General features: G+C 40.3%; 1 protein-coding gene across 1 annotated transcript; it reads left to right on the forward strand.

The window, feature by feature from the left end:
- Positions 1-657: 657 nt before the first annotated feature.
- Positions 658-5,931, forward strand: LOC122117872. The gene is given in 1 exon segment (XM_042691746.1): positions 658-5,931. A coding segment is annotated over 1 exon segment (5,274 nt).
- Positions 5,932-22,700: the final 16,769 nt, after the last annotated feature.

The raw sequence follows: 22,700 nt of genomic DNA on the forward strand, positions 1-22,700 counted from the left end.
GTTCTCAGACACTCAACCCGAACCTTGTGGATCTCGAGGTTGAGTGCACCTGGGAGCCGAGGGCTTGCCCGAATAAACCTCTTGCTGTTTGCATCCGCACAAGTGGTCTCGTTGTTCCTTGGGGAAGGGTCTCTTCAGATCGAAGGACACCCCACGCCGCCGGGGGTCTTTCATCTGGGGGCTCGTCCGGGATAGAGACCCCCACCCAGGGACCACCGACCCATTTTCGGGAGGTAAGCTGGCCAGCATCTGTGTGTCGTCTGTGTGCTGTCTGTAAGCTGTCTGAAGTCTTGTGTGGCCAATTTCTGTGCGCTTGCGAATCTGGTGAGTTCGGCCGTTCTCGTCTGTATCTGGCGGGCCCGTGGAGGAGCTGACGAGCTCGTACTCCCGACCGCAACCCCCAGGAGACGTCTTGGGGGTGTCCGGAGCCTGAAACAGTGGCTCATCCGGAGCCTGAAACAGTGGCTCATCCGAGGGCCTGAAAAAGTGGCCCATCTGAAACCCGGTCCCCTCGGACTCGTGGTTCATCAGGGGAGACGAGAGATCCGGACTCTCAATAAAGTCTCCATCAGGTTGTTTTCTGTTTGAGAGCAAAGACGCGCAGCGAAGTTACGTATTGTCTGTCTTGTGTTTGTGTTCGTTAAAAGTTTTTATAAAATGGGACAAACTGTCGCGACCCCGCTTAACCTTACTTTACAGAACTGGAGAGATGTGCAAACAGCGGCTCACAATCTTTCAGTGGAAGTTAAAAAAAGAAAATGGATAACTTTCTGTTCATCAGAGTGGCCCACTTTCAACTGTGGCTGGCCACAAGAAGGAACCTTTAACCTAACCATTGCCTTACAGGTTAAGGCCAAAGTCATGGATCCGGGACCACACGGACACCCAGACCAGGTCCCCTATATTGTCACTTGGGAGGCTCTTATTTCTGATCCTCCCCCGTGGATAAAACCCTTCCTACCCGCCCCGGCGCCCCAACCCCCTACCCCCTTGACCCTTCCATCTGCACCTCAACTCCCGTCCCCGCTCCTTCCGTCCTTGACTCCCCAACCCCAACTCCCTCCTCCTCTCCTCCCCTCTCCAGCTCCCCAACCTCCCTCACATTCCTCACTTTACCCAGCCCTTGTTCCCCTAGAAAGTAAAAAACAGGTGCCTCCGGAGAAAGGCAGGCCTGCCACCCCAAAGGTTCTGCCACCAGGGGAAGAAGTTCTCCTGGATTTGTTGACGGAAGAACCGCCTCCCTATCAGGGACATGCTCAGCAGCCTCAGGAAGCAGTGGCTGCCGCCCCTCCACCGCCTGCCGACCCTGCACCATCCCCGGTGGCCGGTCGACTCCGCGGACGCCGAGAGCAGGTCCCGGACTCTACCTCCACCTCTCAGGCGTTTCCTCTGCGTGCAGGGACGAACGGCCAGCTGCAATATTGGCCCTTTTCGGCCTCAGACTTGTATAATTTGAAAACTAACAACCCTCCCTTTAGCAAAGACCCCTCAAAACTAACCTCTTTAATTGAATCTATCTTAGTGACTCATCAACCCACTTGGGACGATTGCCAGCAACTATTGCAGGTACTGTTGACTACTGAGGAGAAACAGCGTGTTTTCCTCGAAGTTAGGAAGAACGTCCCTGGGGACCACGGGCGTCCCACCCAACTGCCCAATGAGATAGACGCTGCTTTTCCCTTGGAACGGCCCAATTGGGACTTCAATACGGATGCAGGTAGGAACCACCTACGCCTTTACCGCCAGTTGCTGATAGTGGGTCTCCAAGGGGCCGCCCGGCGGCCCACCAATTTGGCGCAGGTAAAGCAAGTAGTTCAGAAGGTAGAGGAGTCGCCTTCAGCTTTCCTTGAACGTCTTAAGGAGGCATATCGTATTTACACTCCTTATGACCCAGAGGATCCAGGGCAGGCTACGAATGTTGCTATGTCTTTTATTTGGCAATCGGCTCCTGATATCAGAAAGAAGCTAGAAAGGCAGGAGGATCTTCAGACATTATCCCTCCAGGACTTGCTCAAAGAAGCCGAACGCATTTATAATAAAAGGGAGACTCCAGAAGAAAGGGAGGAAAGGCTGAGGAAAGAAGCTGAAGAGAGAGAAAGTGCACGTGATCGTAAAAGAACAAAGGAAATGAGTAAGTTGTTGGCCACCATAGTATCAGGACAGCAGCAGGAGCAGGGAAGACAGAAGGGAGACAAACCAGGCGCCCAATTGGAAAAGGACCAGTGTGCATACTGTAAAGAAAAGGGACATTGGGTGAGGGACTGTCCAAAAAGACTCAGGGGACCTCGGAGACCTAGGCCCCAGACATCCTTGCTAACCTTAGACGACTAGGGGGGTCCAGGCCAGGAGCCCCCCCCTGAGCCTAGGATAACTCTGGAAGTTGGGGGGCAACCCGTCACCTTCCTGGTGGATACGGGGGCCCAACACTCAGTATTAACCACGGCCCCCGGACCCCTGAGTGACCGATCAGCCTGGGTGCAAGGAGCCACTGGAGGGAAGCGGTATCGGTGGACCACCGATCGAAGAGTGCAACTGGCCACCGGTAAGGTAACGCATTCCTTCTTGCATGTTCCCGACTGCCCTTACCCTCTACTGGGAAGAGACTTGTTAACCAAATTAAAGGCACAAATTCATTTTGAGGAGACAGGGGCACGCATTACTGGGCCCAAGGGACAGCCCTTACATGTACTGACCCTCGGAATAGAGGACGAGTACAGGTTGTATGAACAAGAACAGGACAAAGAGGACGCCCATATACGGCCTTGGGTGCAAAAGTTCCCGCAAGCGTGGGCTGAGACGGGAGGCATAGGCTTAGCCGTCAACCAGGCTCCTTTAGTTATCCAACTAAAGGTCGCTGCCTCTCCTGTGTCTATAAAACAATACCCGCTGTCCCAAGAGGCCCGTCGGGGAATTCGTCCTCACATAAAGAGACTGTTAGACCAAGGAATACTAACCCCCTGCCAGTCTCCCTGGAATACTCCGCTCCTCCCGGTCAAAAAGCCGGGAACTCAAGATTATAGACCAGTACAGGACTTGAGAGAAGTTAATAAGCGGGTTGAGGACATTCACCCCACGGTCCCTAATCCATACAACCTATTGAGCAGTCTGCCCCCCACTCATATCTGGTATACTGTCTTAGACTTGAAGGACGCGTTTTTCTGCTTACGAATCCATCCCAGTAGCCAGCCTATTTTTGCCTTTGAATGGAAGGATCCAGAGCTGGGAGTGTCGGGGCAATTGACTTGGACTAGACTGCCCCAGGGGTTTAAGAACAGCCCCACACTGTTTGATGAGGCGTTACATCGGGACCTAGCCGACTTTAGAATTCAACATCCCACGTTAATATTGCTCCAGTACGTAGATGATCTCCTGCTGGCAGCCCAGACACAGGAGGACTGCAACTCAGGGACTGAAGATCTCCTGCAGGCCCTGGGTGCCATCGGCTACAGGACCTCCGCCAAAAAGGCGCAAATTTGTCAGAAACAAGTAACGTATCTAGGATATCAGATCAAGGACGGGCAGAGGTGGCTGACAGAGTCTCGCAAACGGGCAATTATGGATATTGCCCCACCCCAGAGTCCAAGACAGTTGCGGGAGTTTCTAGGAACAGCTGGATTCTGCCGACTGTGGATTCCCAGTTTCGCGGAGATAGCCGCCCCTCTGTACCCGTTAACAAAACCAGGGACGCTATTTGCCTGGGAAGAGATCCAACAAAAAGCCTTCCAAAACATTAAGGAGGCTCTCTTACACTCCCCGGCTTTGGGGTTGCCAGATCTAACCAAACCTTTTGAGCTATTTGTAGATGAAAAACAAGGATATGCAAAAGGAGTCCTGACCCAGAAGCTGGGGCCTTGGAGACGTCCTGTGGCTTATCTCTCCAAAAAGCTGGATCCGGTGGCTTCCGGATGGCCCCCGTGCCTGCGGATGGTCGCGGCAATTGCAGTTCTGGTAAAAGACTCGGGTAAGCTTACCCTGGGACAGCCGCTTGTCATTCTGGCCCCACATGCTGTAGAGGCCCTGGTAAAACAACCACCAGACCGCTGGCTTTCAAACGCCCGCATGACACACTATCAAGCCATGCTCCTAGATAGAGACAGGATACAGTTCGGACCTATAGTAACTCTAAACCCAGCTACCCTGCTGCCACAACCGGGGGAGGCGGAAACCCATGACTGCTTGCAGATTCTGGCCGAAGTACATGGAACTCGACCGGACTTGACCGACCAGCCCCTCCGGGATGCTGATTTCACTTGGTATACAGATGGGAGCAGCTTCTTGGACCATGGGGAGAGGAAGGCCGGAGCTGCTGTCACCACCGAGACTGAGGTAGTTTGGGCGGAGGGACTTCCGCCTGGGACGTCAGCACAGCGTGCCGAGCTGATCGCCCTGACCCATGCACTCAAAATGGCAAAAGGCAAGAGACTTAACGTCTACACCGATAGTCGCTACGCTTTTGCTACGGCCCATGTGCATGGAGAAATCTATCGCAGGCGGGGCTTACTGACCTCAGAGGGCAAGGAAATTAAGAACAAGCCGGAAATTCTGGCCCTATTGGAGGCCTTGTTCTTGCCCCAAAAACTGAGCATTATACACTGTCCGGGACACCAAAAAGGACAGACCCCGGAAGCGAGAGGCAATCGACTGGCTGATAGGGCGGCCCGGGAGGCAGCGCTAGCCGGGACTCCAACCACCCCGGTCCTCCTCCCCATGACAACCAAGCCACAAACAAAGAGACTCAGTCCGCTCCCCTACAGTCCAGAGGACATGGACGATCTAAAGAAAATGGGGGCCACCTTTGACCCTGAGAGAGGGGCTTGGACTAACGATGGGAAGACTGTTTGGCCAAGAAAGTGGACTCGTCAAATGATAGACCGCCTCCACAAACTAACCCATCTTAGCAACCGGAAAATGAAGACCCTCCTTGAGCGTGAGGAAGGGCTAATGCATCTTCTGGGAAAAGAGGACAGCCTACAAGCAGTGACAGATCAATGCACAATATGTGCCCGTGTCAACGCTGGAAAGACCAAAATAGGGCCAGGAGTGCGGGTACGAGGACAGTGACCTGGGACGCACTGGGAGATCGACTTCACGGAGATTAAGCCTGGACAGTATGGTTACAGATATCTCCTAGTATTTGTGGACACCTTCTCAGGCTGGGTAGAGGCTTTCCCTACCAAACATGAAACCTCCAGAGTGGTAACAAAGAAGCTGATGGAAGAAATTTTTCCCCGATATGGTATGCCACAGGTGTTAGGGACTGATAATGGGCCTGTGTTCGTCTCCCAGGTAAGTCAGTTGGTGGCCAAACTGTTGGGGATTGATTGGAAATTGCACTGTGCTTACAGACCCCAGAGCTCAGGGCAGGTAGAAAGAATGAATAGAACGATTAAGGAGACTTTAACCAAATTAACACTTGCAACTGGCTCAAAGGACTGGGTGTTCCTCCTGCCCCTTGCCCTTTACCGCGCTCGCAATACCCCTGGCCCCCATGGCCTCACCCCTTTTGAAATCTTGTACGGAGCTCCCCCGCCGGCTGTCAATTTTCTTGACCCTCATATATCTGACTATGCTAATAGCCCTTCTTTACAAGCTCACTTGCAGGCACTTCAGATTGTCCAGCGTGAAGTCTGGAGGCCTCTTGCGGCAGTGTACCAGGATCAACAAAACGACCCTGTCGTGCCTCATCGTTTCCAGATAGGAGATTCTGTGTGGGTCCGACGCCATCAGACCAAAAACTTGGAACCACGGTGGAAAGGACCATACATCGTTCTCCTCACCACTCCTACAGCCGTGAAAGTGGACGGAATCGCCGCCTGGATCCACGCGTCCCACGTCAAGGCCGCCCGGACCCCGGAAGAGACCTCAACAAACCCGGACTGGAAAGTGCAGCGCACTCAAAATCCTTTAAAGATAAGGCTTACGCGAAAATGATTTCCTTTGCTTCCCTTGCTTACTTGCTATTCCTATCCCTCTTGAGTGTTGCTTCTCCCAATCCCCACCAGCCCGTGCGACAGACCTGGCAGATTTTGTCTGGCACAGCGGATGTAGTCTGGCAGATCAGCTCCGACCGCCATCCGTGGGGAGCGTGGTGGCCAGATCTAACCCCAGATGTTTGCCAATTAGTAGCCGGATCGCCCCGCCCCTGGGACCTGCCCGGTTTCACCTTTGATAAACTCCCGGTAAAAGACTGCTTGGGCATACCCAATATGGGGGGCTTTAATGCAGGATGCTGTTCCCCTGACAAAAGGACGAATTTAGCCAAGGTTGATTTTTATGTTTGCCCTCGAGAAGGTAGAGCAGCATCTAACCAGTGTGGACAGGAGAGTGACTACTTTTGTGCCTCTTGGGGTTGTGAGACCACGGGTGACGCATATTGGAACCCAAGTTCCACTTGGGACCTGATTAATGTAAAAAAAGGACGGCCCTGGGGTACTTCATGCTACTTCAAAAGTACGTGCCTGCCTTTAAAAATATCCTTTACAGACAGAGGAAGAGCTTTACTTCCTGCCCTATGGATGGCAGGCAGACAGTGGGGAATTAGATGGCATACAATTGGATCTGGACCCTATGGAGTGACATTCCAAATCAGGCTACGCAGGCAAACAATAACACCCATCCTGCCAATCGGGCCCAACCCAGTTTTATCAAAACCCAGGGTCCTCACTGCTAGAAATCCTCCGCAAACCCCCTTGCTTAGTGCCCCCGTTCCGCCCCCTTCTGCGACCAGTTCCCCCTACCTATCATCCTCAATGCCGGTCCTGGCCGCATCAGAGGCAGGGGAAAGACTCATTGACCTTGTAAAGGGAGCATATACTGCTTTAAATTATTCTGATCCCAGTCGCACCGAGAGCTGTTGGCTATGCCTGGTCTCCAATCCTCCATACTATGAAGGCATTGCTGTAAAAGCCAATTTTTCCATCCACTCCAACCCCCCTTCCATCTGTAATTCACTGCCTTCCCACCAGCTGACTCTCCCAGAAGTATCTGAGAGCGGGACTTGTTTAGGTAATATCCCCCCTTCCCATCAAAGACTGTGCAATAACAACCAGGCTGTATCCCCTGGATCCCATTACTTGGTTCCCCAAACTGGGCTCTATTGGGCTTGCAATACAGGCCTAACCCCCTGTGTGTCGGCAGCTATTTTTAATCAAAGTAAGGATTATTGTGTATTAGTACAGATTTGGCCTCGCATCACTTACCATCCTGACAGCGTTGTCCTCCAATACTTTGACCGACCAACTCATAGAGGCAAAAGGGAGCTCGTGTCTATTACATTGGCTGTCCTTCTAGGTATAGGAGGGATATCGGCTGGGATTGCCACAGGAACCACCGCCCTGACAAGAGTGGATTACTATTCAGACCTCCAGCAAGCCATGAATAACGACTTAAAGACTTTGGCAAACACCGTCCAAACACTAACGGACTCGGTAAACTCCTTAGCTGAAGTAGTCCTTCAAAATCGAAGGGGATTGGACTTACTGTTCTTAAAGGAAGGGGGCTTATGTGTAGCCTTAAGGGAAGAATGTTGTTTTTATGTCAATAAGACAGGAGTAATAATCAAGTCCCTAGATAAACTTAAGGAAAGACTAAACAATAGACAGCGAGAATTTGAGTCTCAACAAACTTGGTATGAAGGGTTGTGGAATAAGTCTCCATGGTTTACTACCCTGATATCCTCATTAATGGGACCATTAATACTCCTCATGTTAATCCTTACTGTGGGCCCCTGCATCATCAATCGCCTGATACAATTTATGAAGGACCGCCTGTCGGTCGTACAGGCCCTAGTATTAACCCAACAATACCACCAACTTAAATTGACGGAGGAATCTCCAGTTGAATGAAGGATTTCATTCATACAAAAAAAAAAAATGGGGGAATGAAAGACCCCCAGACGCTCCTCCCGAAGCCCCTATTGAGCCCAACAAAAGATTAAAAATTAAAGTTAAAATTATTATATTATACAATTGCTAACTGCTGGTTTTGCTTCTGTAGACTTGCTTGCGCTAACACTAACCCTTCCCCTCCCTGGAGATAAGTGCAGGCCGCTAACCAGGAAACGAAACCTCGAGCCTCTGAGTCACCGCCTGCAGACCCTAGCGACCTTAGTACATGCCTTAAAACCAGGCATTCCGATAAAATAGCCGACCACCACATACCTTCCCGTAAAACTTAGCCTTAATGCTAGGGTGAGGCAGGATGTGATAAATCACTTGTCAAAATTAGGGAACAAACAGTTTCGGTGCATAACGACCCGCACAGACTTGTCCGGGCAAGTACCGACACGTCAGCTTCCCCCCCCAACCCCACCTACCCCATCTGGCCAGCTTAACCTGTCCAATCCCCATCCTGAGCGTAATTTGAAAATAACCAATCATCCCCCTGTAACCATGCATCTCGCTTCTGTAACCTCGCTTCTGCTGCCCATAAAAGTAGGGTGCTTTCAGGCACTCGGCGCGCAAGTCTCCCGACAGACTTTGTCGCCCCGGGTACCCGTGTAACCGGTTCTCAGACACTCAACCCGAACCTTGTGGATCTCGAGGTTGAGTGCACCTGGGAGCCGAGGGCTTGCCCGAATAAACCTCTTGCTGTTTGCATCCGCACAAGTGGTCTCGTTGTTCCTTGGGGAAGGGTCTCTTCAGATCGAAGGACACCCCACGCCGCCGGGGGTCTTTCACTACCACATGGAACAAAAACCATATCACAATTTTTTGTAGAAATTTCAACTGTAGATACAATTAAAAGGACCTCTGTGGGTTAAAGATAAGAAACATTGTAAGTAGAAACTCTTAGAGATGGTTTTCTCTATTTCAGCATGAAATACAGATCTGGATCCAAAAGTTGATGGATCCTAATTATAGAAAATAGACATTCTGAAAGCTCAGATAATGTGATGTTAGGAAAATGAACCCTTAGATACGTATTTTAATGTTTTTTTCTTTCATGAATTTGTTTCTAACGCATTTATAAGATTATTTCTTTGTTGCTTTGTATGTCCCTCCCCCACAGTATAATCTCTGCTTTCACTATATTTGATGTCGGTATAATTTGTGGAGGAGATGGGGAAAAACAAGTCGTTTAAGGATTCAGGTGGACCTGTTGCAACAATGAGAAGTACAAGTTGTCATGTTGAAAATGAACTTTACAACTTTGGTGCGAGGGGGGGGAGGATGGGGGGGCAGGGGGCAGGATTGGGGGGGAGGCTGGGAAGGGATGTGAAGGGTAAATAAAGGAGGAGGCTGCAATGCTTGTTAAGAAATGTACTCATTATCTTGCCCAGGTAATTGTAACCCCTCTGTACAGTATGTTCACAAGAAATAAAAATAAAAATTAAAAAATAAATAAATAAAAGAAAATAGACATTCTGATGGATATCAAGAAGCAACTATATAACAAAGCCTTTACAGAATCATATCATATGTACAAGAGTAGTTTGGAAATGACAGAGGGTTTTTACAGATGAGGCTTTTGAAATAGGTTGGCTTCCACTATTTCCAGAGTATACAAAATAGGGAGAAAGATGAAAATAAAAAAAACAATATTTTGTGGAAGCAGTTTCAAGAAGTTTCTATTAATCAGCTTTTCCCAAGCATAATGAGTTCAGGGCACTGACAGGATTTGCACATTTTCTCTCAATATTTCAACTCTATTAGCATGTGTTAATTATACAAGAGACTTTTTCTGTGATAATTCAATAGAAGCACACATGTACTTAGAGCAAGTTTGTTATTATATTTCATTAATTAAACCTCATTCTCCCATTTCAAAGAGAAGTTGTTGACTTTTCATATTTTTACAGCTGATTTTTAAACTTTAATTACAACACTGAGGCTCAAAATATAAAAGTAATCTAATGTACTTTGATTAAAATGTGTAATAACTGATAAAAGATACACTTAGTTGATGTTATTTTAATGATGTGCAGCTGAAAGTATGTGATTTGTTGTTGAATTTTATGATTTGTTGCAAATATAATAAATGTCATTACATTAATATTATTTTGTTCATTTAAAACATATACTTTCAGCACTTAAGTATTCAATTTATGTGATATTAGCACAAACAAGACAATAGCTAAGATAATAGGTTCATATTACTAAATTTATATCAACACATTTAATGATAAAGTGTAAAAATGACTACAATTCCCATTTTATTATTCCACTCTATTGATTTCCTCGGATTCCACAATTAACAAAACTTTACTATAAATGTCTATCATATACTAGGATGATGATCCTGAATTTGCATAAGAAAAATTGTCAGGCTTGGATGTGGTTATGCTCATGGCCACACAGCAATGGGCAGTGATTTTGATGGAGGTCCAGAGTCTATTTTGGAGGCCAGTAGTTCTCAGCAATTGTGGAAAGTAATATATTTCCATCAAGCCAAATGTTATGCCCAAATTTCAGAGTTTGAGCAATTCAATGCCTGGAAACATACCAAAAGTATGTATGACTTAACAATATTTGTGGAAGGGTCAATTGACTCTAAAAGCTGAGAAGGACTCACAGCAGTCTCTCGACAAAATTTGTGCATTGTTGTTATTAGGACAAAACACAGCCATTTCTGATATAGAGGGTAGAGGGACAGGATGGCAGGTGATGGATTTTGATTCTTATGCTGACACTGATAGAATTACCCAGTGATTTTCACAATCTTTTTTTTTTTTAATATTTAGACTAAAATAGATACTCCATGCTTTGTAGATTTGTACCGTTCTATTTTTACTCACAAGAGTAAATCATCTGAAATCTGTTACAACCATTTAAATAATAGAAAATTTGCAATCCTTGTTTTCTGAAAAGTAGTAATGTCTTCTACCTAAATAAGAACAATAAAAACAAATACAGTGTGTACTTTATTATAAAGGAGAAACAAATGGGAAATAACTTACTGAAGATCTAGTACCTCTATATGTAAGTTTGAGTCCTAGCCATCCACAAAAAGAATGACATAGAATCTTGTGATTGCATGGATCATAGGATAGAAGAAAAGAGAAAAAATATAAAACAATTTTTGAAGTTTTGTATTCGGGAAAAATACTTTTTTTATTTTATTTAATATAATTTTATTGTCAAGGTAATGTACATATGGTTTATAGTTACATATGTAAGGTAATGAGTACATTTCCTTTCAAACAGTTTTAAAAATAAGATAATGGGCTGCGAAGGTGGCTCAGTGGTAGAGTGCTTGCCTTGCATGCCTGAGGCCCTGGGTTCGATTCCTCAGCACCACATAAGGAAAAAGAAAAAAGCCAGAAGTGGCACTGTGGCTCAAGTGGTAGAGTGCTAGCCTTGAGCTGAAGAGCTGAGAGACAGCGCCCAAGCCCAGAGTTCAGGCCCCACAACCGGACCCCCCCAAAAAAATAAAAATAAAAATAAGGTGAGTAAGCTGTTTCGATTACTAATACATCAAGTAATTATATCCAACACCAGTAATTTTCAAAACATAAAATATCATCAGGAAAGCCTCTCACTTTGCTTCAAGACATTCATATGCATTCTTTTATTTTTTTCAAAGAATACTTATGCTCATTCTTTAGAGTTACATTGAGAAGGATCCCTTATTTAACAACTTTTTTTCTAAGTCTGTGAACTAGACCTGTGACTTTCTCCATTACTCAAAAAGATGTTTCAGTAGTTACGCTTGCCCTATAATAAAATAATTGATTGGGAATCTGTGGCTTCATATTAGCTGAGGATGAACTTCGAAGACAGAACTTTTTCTATAATCTAATGAGTGATTGAAGTAAGTACTATTTATTATGTAGTTTTCAGGAGAACCTTGTCATATACCTGAAAGATTTAAGGTTCTTTTTCTTTTTTAAATAAAACCTTGTTTCTGATGATTGGCATGAGATTATGATTCTGGATCCTATAGTTGAGAAACTCATTAGTACACTTCTAACATTTAAAGTGTAGTTTCTTTAAAAATGGTAATAATTAAGAAGAAATTATATAGTATAGTCACAAGGAAATATACATGTATACATGTATGCAATTAAATGTATTATTATTTAATATCCAAATAACATGTACTACCAGCTTAGTATTGGAAATTTAAAAATTAATACTAGTAAATTTCCACATGCATTATCATTCTGTTTTAAACACCAAACATAAATAAATGATTTTTTCAGAAAGAGGAACTCTGTCCTGCAACATGTGGTCTAGTGGGATGAGTTATTTGATCACTTTATTGCACTATACAATTTTACATAAAATAATTTTTCAGTATCCACAGAAATCTAATTTATAGAGCGCCATAGGACTTCTTTATTTGGAAAGAGACAAAGTATGCTAGAGCAATGATATTTGTGTTAAAATGACTGCTGTGAAATTATTTTAAAATGCAGAATACATATTCATATTTCTGCTTAAGGATTTCTCTTACTACAGAAATTTCTTTTATTTTTAGCCTAGCATTTGTTCATACTATGGTCATATATTACTATATAAAAAGATAATTTTCTTTAGGCTATTTCTTACATTTGGGACTTCAATTAATTAATTTTAAAACCTATCTGTATACTTGTCTTTATTTTCCCCAACTAATACTTGCTTTGATGATATTAGCAACCTGCATCACAGGCTTAGTGCCTTGAGAAATGGAGACTTCTTGTGCTCCATTGAGAAACCATAATGAAAAGTACTTTGGGGGAATCTTTATCAATGGGGGTAGCATTAACCCCACACAATGAGAAGTTGTACAAATCACAGTTCTCTCCCATCAAAGCATTGGTGTATTGTTCAATGGAGGACATTATCTACTGTCAAACTGAACTTTGGATAGTGTTGCTTGAAATATGCTAGAGACTATAGAGGTTGTTAATGAACAGATTCAACAAGGGAAAAACAGAAAGAGAATACTAACTGAAAACAACAATATTTTGCCTCTGATGTTTCTAGAATTCACATCCTGAGGCACTACCCACATTTATTTTATGTGACAAGGAACACTTAAAACAATACACTTGGGTTGCTACATTAGAAGACAGACTAGGAGACAGAGATACATAATGTAGCAAACTTAAATCACAAGTCTATCCCACGGTTGCCATGAAAAGTAGAGCATCTTGTGGAAATGGCAGTTGCTCATAGTCATATATTTAGAAATTACCTTGAACATGAAGTTTCTTTAAATGTTGGATTCATCATCTTTCTGACAAAATTTCTGAAATATAACTTGTATATTTTCAAATCCTTCCTCAGTTAAGAGTATATTACATTATATAAAAATATTTAAGCTTAGAGAAATGCTTATTAAACATTTATGCAAAGTTGAAATGTCAAGCAGAACCTAAAATATCACAAATTTAGTAAACCATATATATATATGTATATATGCATCCAGTAGTTTAGTAATTTCAAAATAGCAATGCTATTTTGGTTGTGGTGAATTTCCGAAGTTTTTCTACATCAAGATTTGTTGAATGCCTTGGGAAGTATTGCCATTTTCATCATGTTGATCCTTCCAATCCAGGAACATGGGAGGTTTTTCCACTTTTTAAGTTTTTTTCTGAATTCCTTTTTCAGGTTTTTAAAGTTTTCCTTCACTTCTTTGAATTTAATTCCTAGATAGTTTACTTTTTGTTGGGCTATTACGAATGCAGCTGCTTTCCTGATTTCAGCCGCATATGCTTTCCCTTGTTTGCAATAATTTGTATATGTCTGAGACAAGCAGAAAATGTCAGATAATTTGATGTTTAGCGAAATGAACCCCAAGATAAGGACACAAGAGGTTTTGTTTTTTCTTGCTTGCTATTGTTTCTTATGTATGTATAAGTTACCACAAGATTTTTTTGTTGCTTGGTATGTCCCTCCCCCAAAGGTATAATCCTTTTCACTGTATTTGATGTTGGTATAATTTGGAGAGGGGAAGGAAGGGAAAAAACAAATTGTTTAAATGGGGATACAGGTTTACCCATTGCAACAATGAGATGTACAAGACGCTATGTTGAAAAACAAACTTTACAATTTAGGGGGGGGGGGGGGAAGAGAGGCGGAAGAGGGAGGAGTGTAGTTGTGGAGATGGGAGGGAAGGGAAGGGGAAAAACAAAGGAGGAGGCAACAATGCTTGATAAAAAATGTACTCATTAACTTGCTCATGTAATTGTAACCACTCAATAAAAACCTTATTTTAAAAAAGATTTATTGAATGCAAAATCACAATAGGATTCATATTTTATTTTTTAATTTTAACTTTATTGTCAAGGCAATGTACAGAGGGGTTACAGATATATAAGTAAGGTAGTAATTACATTTCTTGTCTAACTTGTTACCCTCTCTGTCATTTTTCTCTTGCTTCCCTCCCCCCACCCCTGTAACACTCCTCCCCCCCAAGTTATGCAAATCATTTCCAACAAATTGTCTTGTGTGTATTGCTTTTGCATACATTTCCCCTTTGTCCTTTGTCTCACTATTTTGTTGTTCCCCTTCCCTCCGCTAGTTCGGATAAACACATATACAATACCCAGGGTACCAAATTCAAATACAGAGGCAACAGAGTATAAACCAAAGGTGAAAAACAGAAAAGAAAAAAAAAAAAAAAGAAATCATGTAGTACATTGAGAACTACAGCAATATGTGTCCATATCTTGGAGTTCATTTTGCTTAGCAACATCTTATGTGGTCATATGAACATAGCTACTGAACTATTCTGGTCATCTGAATAGATTATCCTAGACAGATATTAACTGTTACAAATAAGGGAAAACACGAGGTCTATGTTTTTTTGGGGTCTGGCTTATTTCACTTAATATGATTTTTTTCCAAGTCATTCCATTTCCTTGCAAATAAGGCTGTGCTTCCATCAGAATGAATGACTATAACACAGTTATAGGCTATATATTAACTGGGGTCAGTTTAAAACAGTTTTCTATAAAATTTGGGGCAAAATGCAACAATTTCTAGGAAATGGGTAAAATCAAGCAAAATAAGGCATTTCAGTGCACCTCTAAGTGTAGGTATATATTACTGTGTGGATTTTCATGACTAATGTCAGAATCACATACTGCCTCTGTTTGCATCAATTTTAAGTTTAAAACCATGTTCATCACATTGTTGAGATATGTAAGATCCATATCATTGCACTGAGGCAGCTGAACATTTTTGTAAGATTTGTTGAATTTAAATGAGAACAAACCCATTTGTAGAATGATTCAATCTAAACCTTGAGCGTGCCAAAACATATTGTGAAAAGCATTTCTTATCTGAAATGTTCTAAAGTGATTAATATAAAATATATTTTAGATAAGTGATTAATATAAAAAGGAGATATGGTACTTTACTAGTTCTAGTATACATACATATATATTTCATTTGAAAACATTCCAATACAAGGATATAGCCTTGCAAGATAAAGTCTCATGTCTTCTTTTTTTAGTTTTGAAAACAGATACTTGTTCAGTGTATTACAGTGAAGGTTAATGGTACAGAGAAGGAATCACATAATTTGTTTTAAAGAAAAATGTAGCAGATTTCAATGGAAATATGTGTTTGTATTGCATTAAACACTAGCATGATTTTATTGGCTGTGTATTCAACTTTCACATGTCAATGCAAACCTCTATCAGGCAATATAAAACATGATTCAAGAAGTAACTAACAGCTAGAGCAGTAACTAAGCATGATAAATTTGCTGTGATTTTTTTATAGGAAAAAGTTAGTTTGTCCATAATGATGCTGAGGCTAATTTTTCCCTGACAAACCTAATTAAAACCCGAACACCTGCCAGGTTTCCTGGATATTCTGGTGAGAGACTCCAAGCTAATAAAATCATTTCATCTTAGAAACATGGCTGAGTGAATGCAATGATTAAAAACAGATTTTTTTTCTTGTATCAACTTGTCAGAAAACTACTGGAGTTTTACCAAACTTCCCTTTTTTTTCAGGTCAAATATATAAAAATATTTCCAATTTGATTAAAAGCAGTTTGTTAATGTAACAGCAAATTAATACTGTTTGTTTTAAAAATGTCAGGAAAAAACTAATTTTAGTAAGCAGGACATCTATAAAGGACATCAATACTAATGTTTTGGCCTGAACACATGAACACCTTGTTCATTATTTGCATAGCGATTAAAGCCTGCCAAAAAATTACTGGCCTGAACAATTCTTTCTTAATTGTGTTTTAATACCTGTGATCACGTGTAACTCAACAGTAAAATGAATTTATATTTTATGTTATGTGCATAAAACATTGCACTGATTGGGGGTATTATAGAACCAATAACGTGAGCCTTTATTTCAAGAAGGTGACATCAACAATAATTAAAGTATGTTCATAAATTATGTAAAATATTAATATTGCCCATTGTATTATAATCCCTACTGTTTTCCCACTATTTTCATTGGCGTAAACAACTGTTAATTTTATGCAGGTATTTTTAGAAATCTATTATGCTTATAATGGAATTCACAACTTATTCATCAAAATGATTCTTTTGTTACATTTGATGTTTTCCCACTTGGCATTTCCATTTATGTGTATAATTAACTTCATTATATTCTCTCCTGCTGTCTACTCCTGTTCTTCTTTCCTTTTCCTACTAGCCCCTTAGTCTTTCCAAAAAGACACTTGTTTCATGTCCTGTCCTCTATTCTTTTTAAGTCTAGAAAGATGTAAAATAGCATGCAATTTCCTTTCTGAGTGTGACTTAATTCACTTAAGACAATGACTTCCAGTTTCATGGGTTTCCCTGAAAACAACATAATTTCTCTTATTACTTCACGGTTACATAAATCTCCATTGCATACACATATAACATTTCCTTTATCCATCTGTCAACAGGCATAATAGGCTGACTACTTCCTTGTCTAGTAGAAATAATTCTGCAATAAATGTGGATGTGTATGTATCCCTACTGCATGTTGGTTCACATTATTTTGGCTATAAGCTTAAGATTGGCATAGCTCTTCTATGGCAGTTCTATGTTTTAGATTCTTAAAGACCTCCATACTGATTTCCATAGCTACTAAACTAATTTAAATATCCAAGAATAGTTTACAGCCCCACATTCTTACCAGAATTTGTTGTTGTTTTCAAAATTTGAGAAAAATTTTATTTACATTTAAGATTAAGGTTTGAAGATACTTTCATGATTTTACTATACAGTGATTAAAGTTTGAGAAGTTTATTTGCCAAATAATTGATTAGATTGTTTATTATTTTGAGGCTTAACGGATTTTATTTACACTAAATATTAATCTTTTCTCATATAGCATGGGAGGAGAGTGAGGGGCAAAGGTTTTCTTCTTTTTCATTTTGATAACTGTTACTTGTGATGTGGAGGAGGTTTTGACTATAGTTTGTCAGTTACTGCTTTTATTTCCTGAGCAACTTTGTATGAAACATAATGTGTATGTCTTATATTATGTTTTTCCTATGTTTTTCTGCTACAGTTTCGTAGTTTCAGGTTACATATCAGTTTCTTAGAAAAAAATTAATTTTGTCAAAAGAGACAGGTGTCTAATTTCAGTCTTAGGTTTGTGGATACTTGGATTTTTCCAGAACAATTTGTTGAAGAGCGTGTCTTTCCTCCAAAGAAACACCTTGCAAGAAGCAGGTGAAAATAGTTCTGTGAGTGTTCTATTGACCATCCGGTCTGCTTATGTGCCAGCACACTACTATTTTTTTACTGATTAGAATATTTATTTTCTTTATTTTTATTGTGAAAATACTGTACAGAGGGGTTATTATTACATGGGCAAAATAATGAGTACATTTCTTATCAAGCATTGTAGCCTCCTCCTTTGTTTCCCCTTCCTATCTCTTCCCATCCTCCCACCACCCCTCCACCCAATCCTCCTCCTCTCCCTCACCAATGTTGTAAAGTTCGTTTTTTTGACGTAACGACTTATATATCTCATTGTTGCAATGGGTCCACCTGTATCCATATTTAAATGATTTGTTTTTTCCCTTCCCCTCCACAAATCATACCAACATCAAATACAGTGAAAGCAGGGGTTATACTGTGAGGAGGGACATACAAAGCAACAAAGAAATCATCTAATAAATGTGTTAGAAACAATTCCATGAAAGAAAAAAAAAACATTTGAATACATATCTTAGGGTTCATTTCCCTAACATCAACTTATCTGACCTTTTCTGCTTGACTCAGACATATACTAGTTATTGCAAATAAGGAAAACCATGGGACTTATGTTTCTTTGGGCCTGGCTTACTTCACTTAATATAATTTTTCCAAGTCTTTCCATTTCCTAACAAATGGGGCAATGTCATTCTTTCTGATGGAGGCATAGAATTCCATTGTGTATATATATCACATTTTCTTGATCCATTCATCTACTGAGGGGCATCTGGGTTGGTTCCATATTTAGCTATAGTAAATAAGGCTGCAATAAACATAGTCGTGCTGGTAGCTTTAGTGTGGTCTTGTTTGTGAGCATTTGGGTAAATGCCCAGAAGTGGGATTACTGGGTCATAGGGGAGCTCTATGTGGAGTTTTTTGAGGAACCTCCACACTGCTTTTCAAAGTGGTTGAACAAGTTTACACTCCCACCAACAACGCAGTAAGGTTCCCTTCTGTCCACATCCCCTCCAGCATCTGTTGTTATTAGAGTTCTTGATTATAGCCATTCTAACTGGGTTGAGGTGGTATCTCAATGTTGTTTTGATTTGCATTTCTTTTATGGCTAGGGAGGTTGAGCATTTCTTCATGTGTCTATTGGCCTTCCTTCTTTCTTCAGAGAAGTTTCTCTTCAAGTCTTTAGCCCACTTATTTATTGGGCAGTTGTTTCTTTGAGAATTTGTTATTGGGGGATTTAATTTTTTGAGTTCCAAGTATATTTTAGATATGAGACCCTTGTCCATTGTATGGATAGTGAAGATCTTCTCCCAATCTGTGGGCTTTCTACTTATCTTGCTAGCTATGTCCTTTGCCATGCAGAAGCTCTGCAACTTCATGCAATCCCATTTGTCCAATCTTTCTTTGATTTGTTGTGTTTCTGGGTCTCTATTAAGAAAATCTCGGCCTATGCCAAGGGAGACCTAGGGTTTCTCTTATTCCATCCTGTAATGTTTTCAGAGTCTGCTTTGACTTCGAGGTCTTGATCCATTTTGAGTTGATTCTGGTGCAGGGTGATATATAAGGATCTAACTTTAGTTTTCTACAAGTAGTTAACCAATTTTGCCAGCACCATTTACTGAAGAGGCTGTCTTTCTTCCATTCTATTTTTTAAGCTCCCTTATCGAAGATTAGATGGCTATAGGTCTGTAGGTTCATTTCTGGCTTTTCAATTCTATTCCATTGGTCCTGAGGTCTGTTCTTGTGCCAGTACCAAGCTTTTTTGTTTATTATGGCTTTGTAGTAGAGTTTGAAATTTGGTATTGATATTCCTCCAGCACTGCTCTTTTTGTTAAGGATCATTTTTGCTATTCAAGGTCTTTTATTGTTCCATATGAATTTTTGGATTGCCTCTTCTATTTCCTTGAAGAATGAGGTTGGAATGTTATAAAGCCATTAGATTTGAAGTAAAAATTTGTGGCATTTCTTTCCTTACTTTTTCTTCTTGGGATTGGTTGGGTGATTTGGAGTCATTTGGGCTTACATGTGAACTTTAGAATTGTTTTTATTTTGACTTCTGTGAAGCAAGACGGATAGGAATAGCATTGAATGCACAAATTGCTTTACATACTGTAGCCATTTGCACAGTATTAATTTGACTGATTCATAGAAATGGAAGATCTTTCTGTCCTCTAACGTCTTGCTAAATTTGTCTTTATTGTTGTATAATGCCCATTGTACTTGTCTTTCACATTTTTACAATTACTATGGAGTAATTTTAAAGCAATTTTGATATATTTTATTGTTATTATACTGGTGATATATAGATGGGTTACAATTGCATGAGCCATGTAATAAGTACATTTCTTTTTGAACCATTTTCCCTTTCTTCACTGTCTACTAGTTTTTCATTCCTGTTCCCACCCACAAGATGTACAATTCATTTTCCACATGGTGTCTAGTGAGTACCACAGTTTTATTTCTTCACCATTTGCTTCACCTTTTCTGATTTTGCTTTCAACCTCCTAAAGACTAATGAACAAAACAAAAGCAAAAGAAAACAAAAGCAACAGCAACAACTAAAAGAAACTTATTTCCTTTTCTTTGAGCTCATTTCATAAAACATTATTTTGTATGATCATATTCATATAGCTATTGAGCCTTTGTGATCCACTCCTATAAATATCCTCCTTTGGCCTCAGTGTGTGAATATTTAGAGCTCTATACAACTTACCATGTTCCAATGTGTGTGTGTATTTTTTAAATACTTTAAAAAATCATTCAGTATGTTTATGTGTAGATTGATAGACACATTCTAGCTGCCACAAACGAGGGAAATCATGCAATCTATGTTTCTTTGGGTCTTGCTTACTTTGCTTAATATCATTTTTTCAGGTTTTCCATTTCCTTAAGAATAGTACAGTATCATTCTTTCTGATTATTAGAATTCCATTGTCTTTATAGACCATTTTGAATGTGACTATGATCTTGATTTCTTTTTCAGTCTGTTTATCATAGTTTGTATCATATTTGTATTGGAGTTGTTTCATTTGCTTGTCAGATCAATCTAAGAATTCAAGCACTACATTGAGTAAAAATGTCTTGTTCCTCATTTTATATGTAGTGTTTTCCAGTTTTCTCTCATTCATTATGATGTATGACTGTCATACTCCCACAGTTTTTTCTTTTCCCAAAGGTTTCTCTTGAGGTGATCATGTGATTTTGTCTTTGTATTTATATGTGCATAGTGCTTATGCATATTTTATATTAAATCATTCTTGCAGCACAAGAATGATTTATGATTTTTATAGTTTCATTATGGTGTTTGCACTTGTGCATGTGTTTTTGTACTGAGCTAGCAAAGTGTGTTAAAAATGTTGCATGTTTCATGAGTGAATTGGACCATCATTTTCTTTCCTTTATTTAAATTTTATTTTGTCCACGTCGTCATAAAGGAAGTTTTTACATATAAAGGCAGTACTTGCTAAACAGGATGAATTTAGTATCATTTCTCATTTCCTATTTTATGGAAAGGTCTGAGGAATATTTGGGGTTCTTTAAAATTCTGAAAGAATTAACCATTTCACTAGACTAGGGCCTTGTTTTTTTGTGTTGCTTTAACATTGCTTCAATCTCATTTCTTGTTATAGGTCCACTTAGCTTATTGATTTTCATCTTTTATCTTTTATTGATTTTTACCTTATTGGTTCAACTTGGTAGGTAATTTATTTCCCCTGACACCTTTGGGTTTAGAATTGTTCTTGCTTGGAGTGTATCATAAGGTACTTTATTTGAGATCTCTGTGATATTTTATATAAGAAATCATAGCCAAAATCTTCAACCTTAGAACTGTTTTTACTTCATGACAAAGGTCAAAGGTTCCAGTAAGCTCTGTTTCCATTTTTATTAACATGAAAATGTGTTGGAGTTTCCTCTCTGATTTCTTCAGTGACCCACACTGAACATTAAGTGGTATATTTTTTCATCTCCACATGTTTAATAATTTCTGTTTTCTCTTGGTATCAAATTCTAAATCTAGCCTATCAAGATGTTATTTTTAGTACAAACAAATTGTTATGATGATTTTTTAATAAATTGTAACTTAGGTTCTGAAATGGCATCTATTTTGGAGAAATGCTAAAATGCTAAGAAGTGTTCACTCTGGTGTTGGTGTAACACACTCTAGATGTCCATTATAGTCATATGTCCTGTGGCACAAGGTGTTTGTTTATTCATTTTTCTTGGTGATCGTTGATGGTAATGGGTTATTGACTATTATTGAATCTGGATATAAATTTGTTCCTTTATGGCCAGTCTGACTTTTCATAACAATGAGTTCACCAGCATATGATATATATATAATACATATTTATATTATACATTTAAATTTTTACCATCTACATGTAATTAAAATATTTATCTAATTTATTTTCACTGATTCAGTTTTTATTAGGTCTAAATTGTCATGTACAAATGTAGCCACATGTCTGCTTGCTTTTGGTTTCTATTTCTCTCTAATAAAAATTCATACAGCTGCATGGCTCAGCTTCTAATCTGCCTTCTTACTACAGAATTCATAAACATTGTTGTTTATTTATTTATTTATTTTTCTGTCGGTCATAAGAGCTGCACTCTGGATCTGGGCGCTGTCCCTCAGCTCTTCAGCTCAAGGCTAGCACCCTACCACTTGAGCCACAGCGCCACTTCAGGCTTTTTTCTGCTTATGTGATGCTGAGGAATTGAACCCAGGGCCTCATGCATATCAGGCAAACACTCTACCATTGAGCCAACTTCCCTGCCCTGTTGTTTATCTTAAACTAAGTTAATTATCTTCAGTTTTTCTAAATCCATCAACTTTAATTTATATATTTCAGATGGTTGATGCTATCTCTAGATATGTTTAGTGTGATTCTTTTTGAGTCTCAGAATCATATGTTATTGTTGTGCTATTTGATTTCTGGGGAATTTTGGATCCTCTCTTCCTTTTTCCTCTCAACATTTTTAATGTGTGAATAAAACATATCTCAGTACTTGTGCCTCTCTTTCTTCCTTGGAGTTCTAAATGCCTAAATTTCTTAATTGTTGTTCCTGAATTCCAGACTGCCTAAATCACTTCTCTACTTGCATTTAAATACATCCAACTTTGAACCTCTAAAATGACAACTCAATC

The sequence above is a fragment of the Dipodomys spectabilis genome, unplaced genomic scaffold, assembly GCF_019054845.1.
Source record: "Dipodomys spectabilis isolate Male_0828 unplaced genomic scaffold, ASM1905484v1 ptg000145l, whole genome shotgun sequence".
NCBI classification, from domain to species: domain Eukaryota; kingdom Metazoa; phylum Chordata; class Mammalia; order Rodentia; family Heteromyidae; genus Dipodomys; species Dipodomys spectabilis.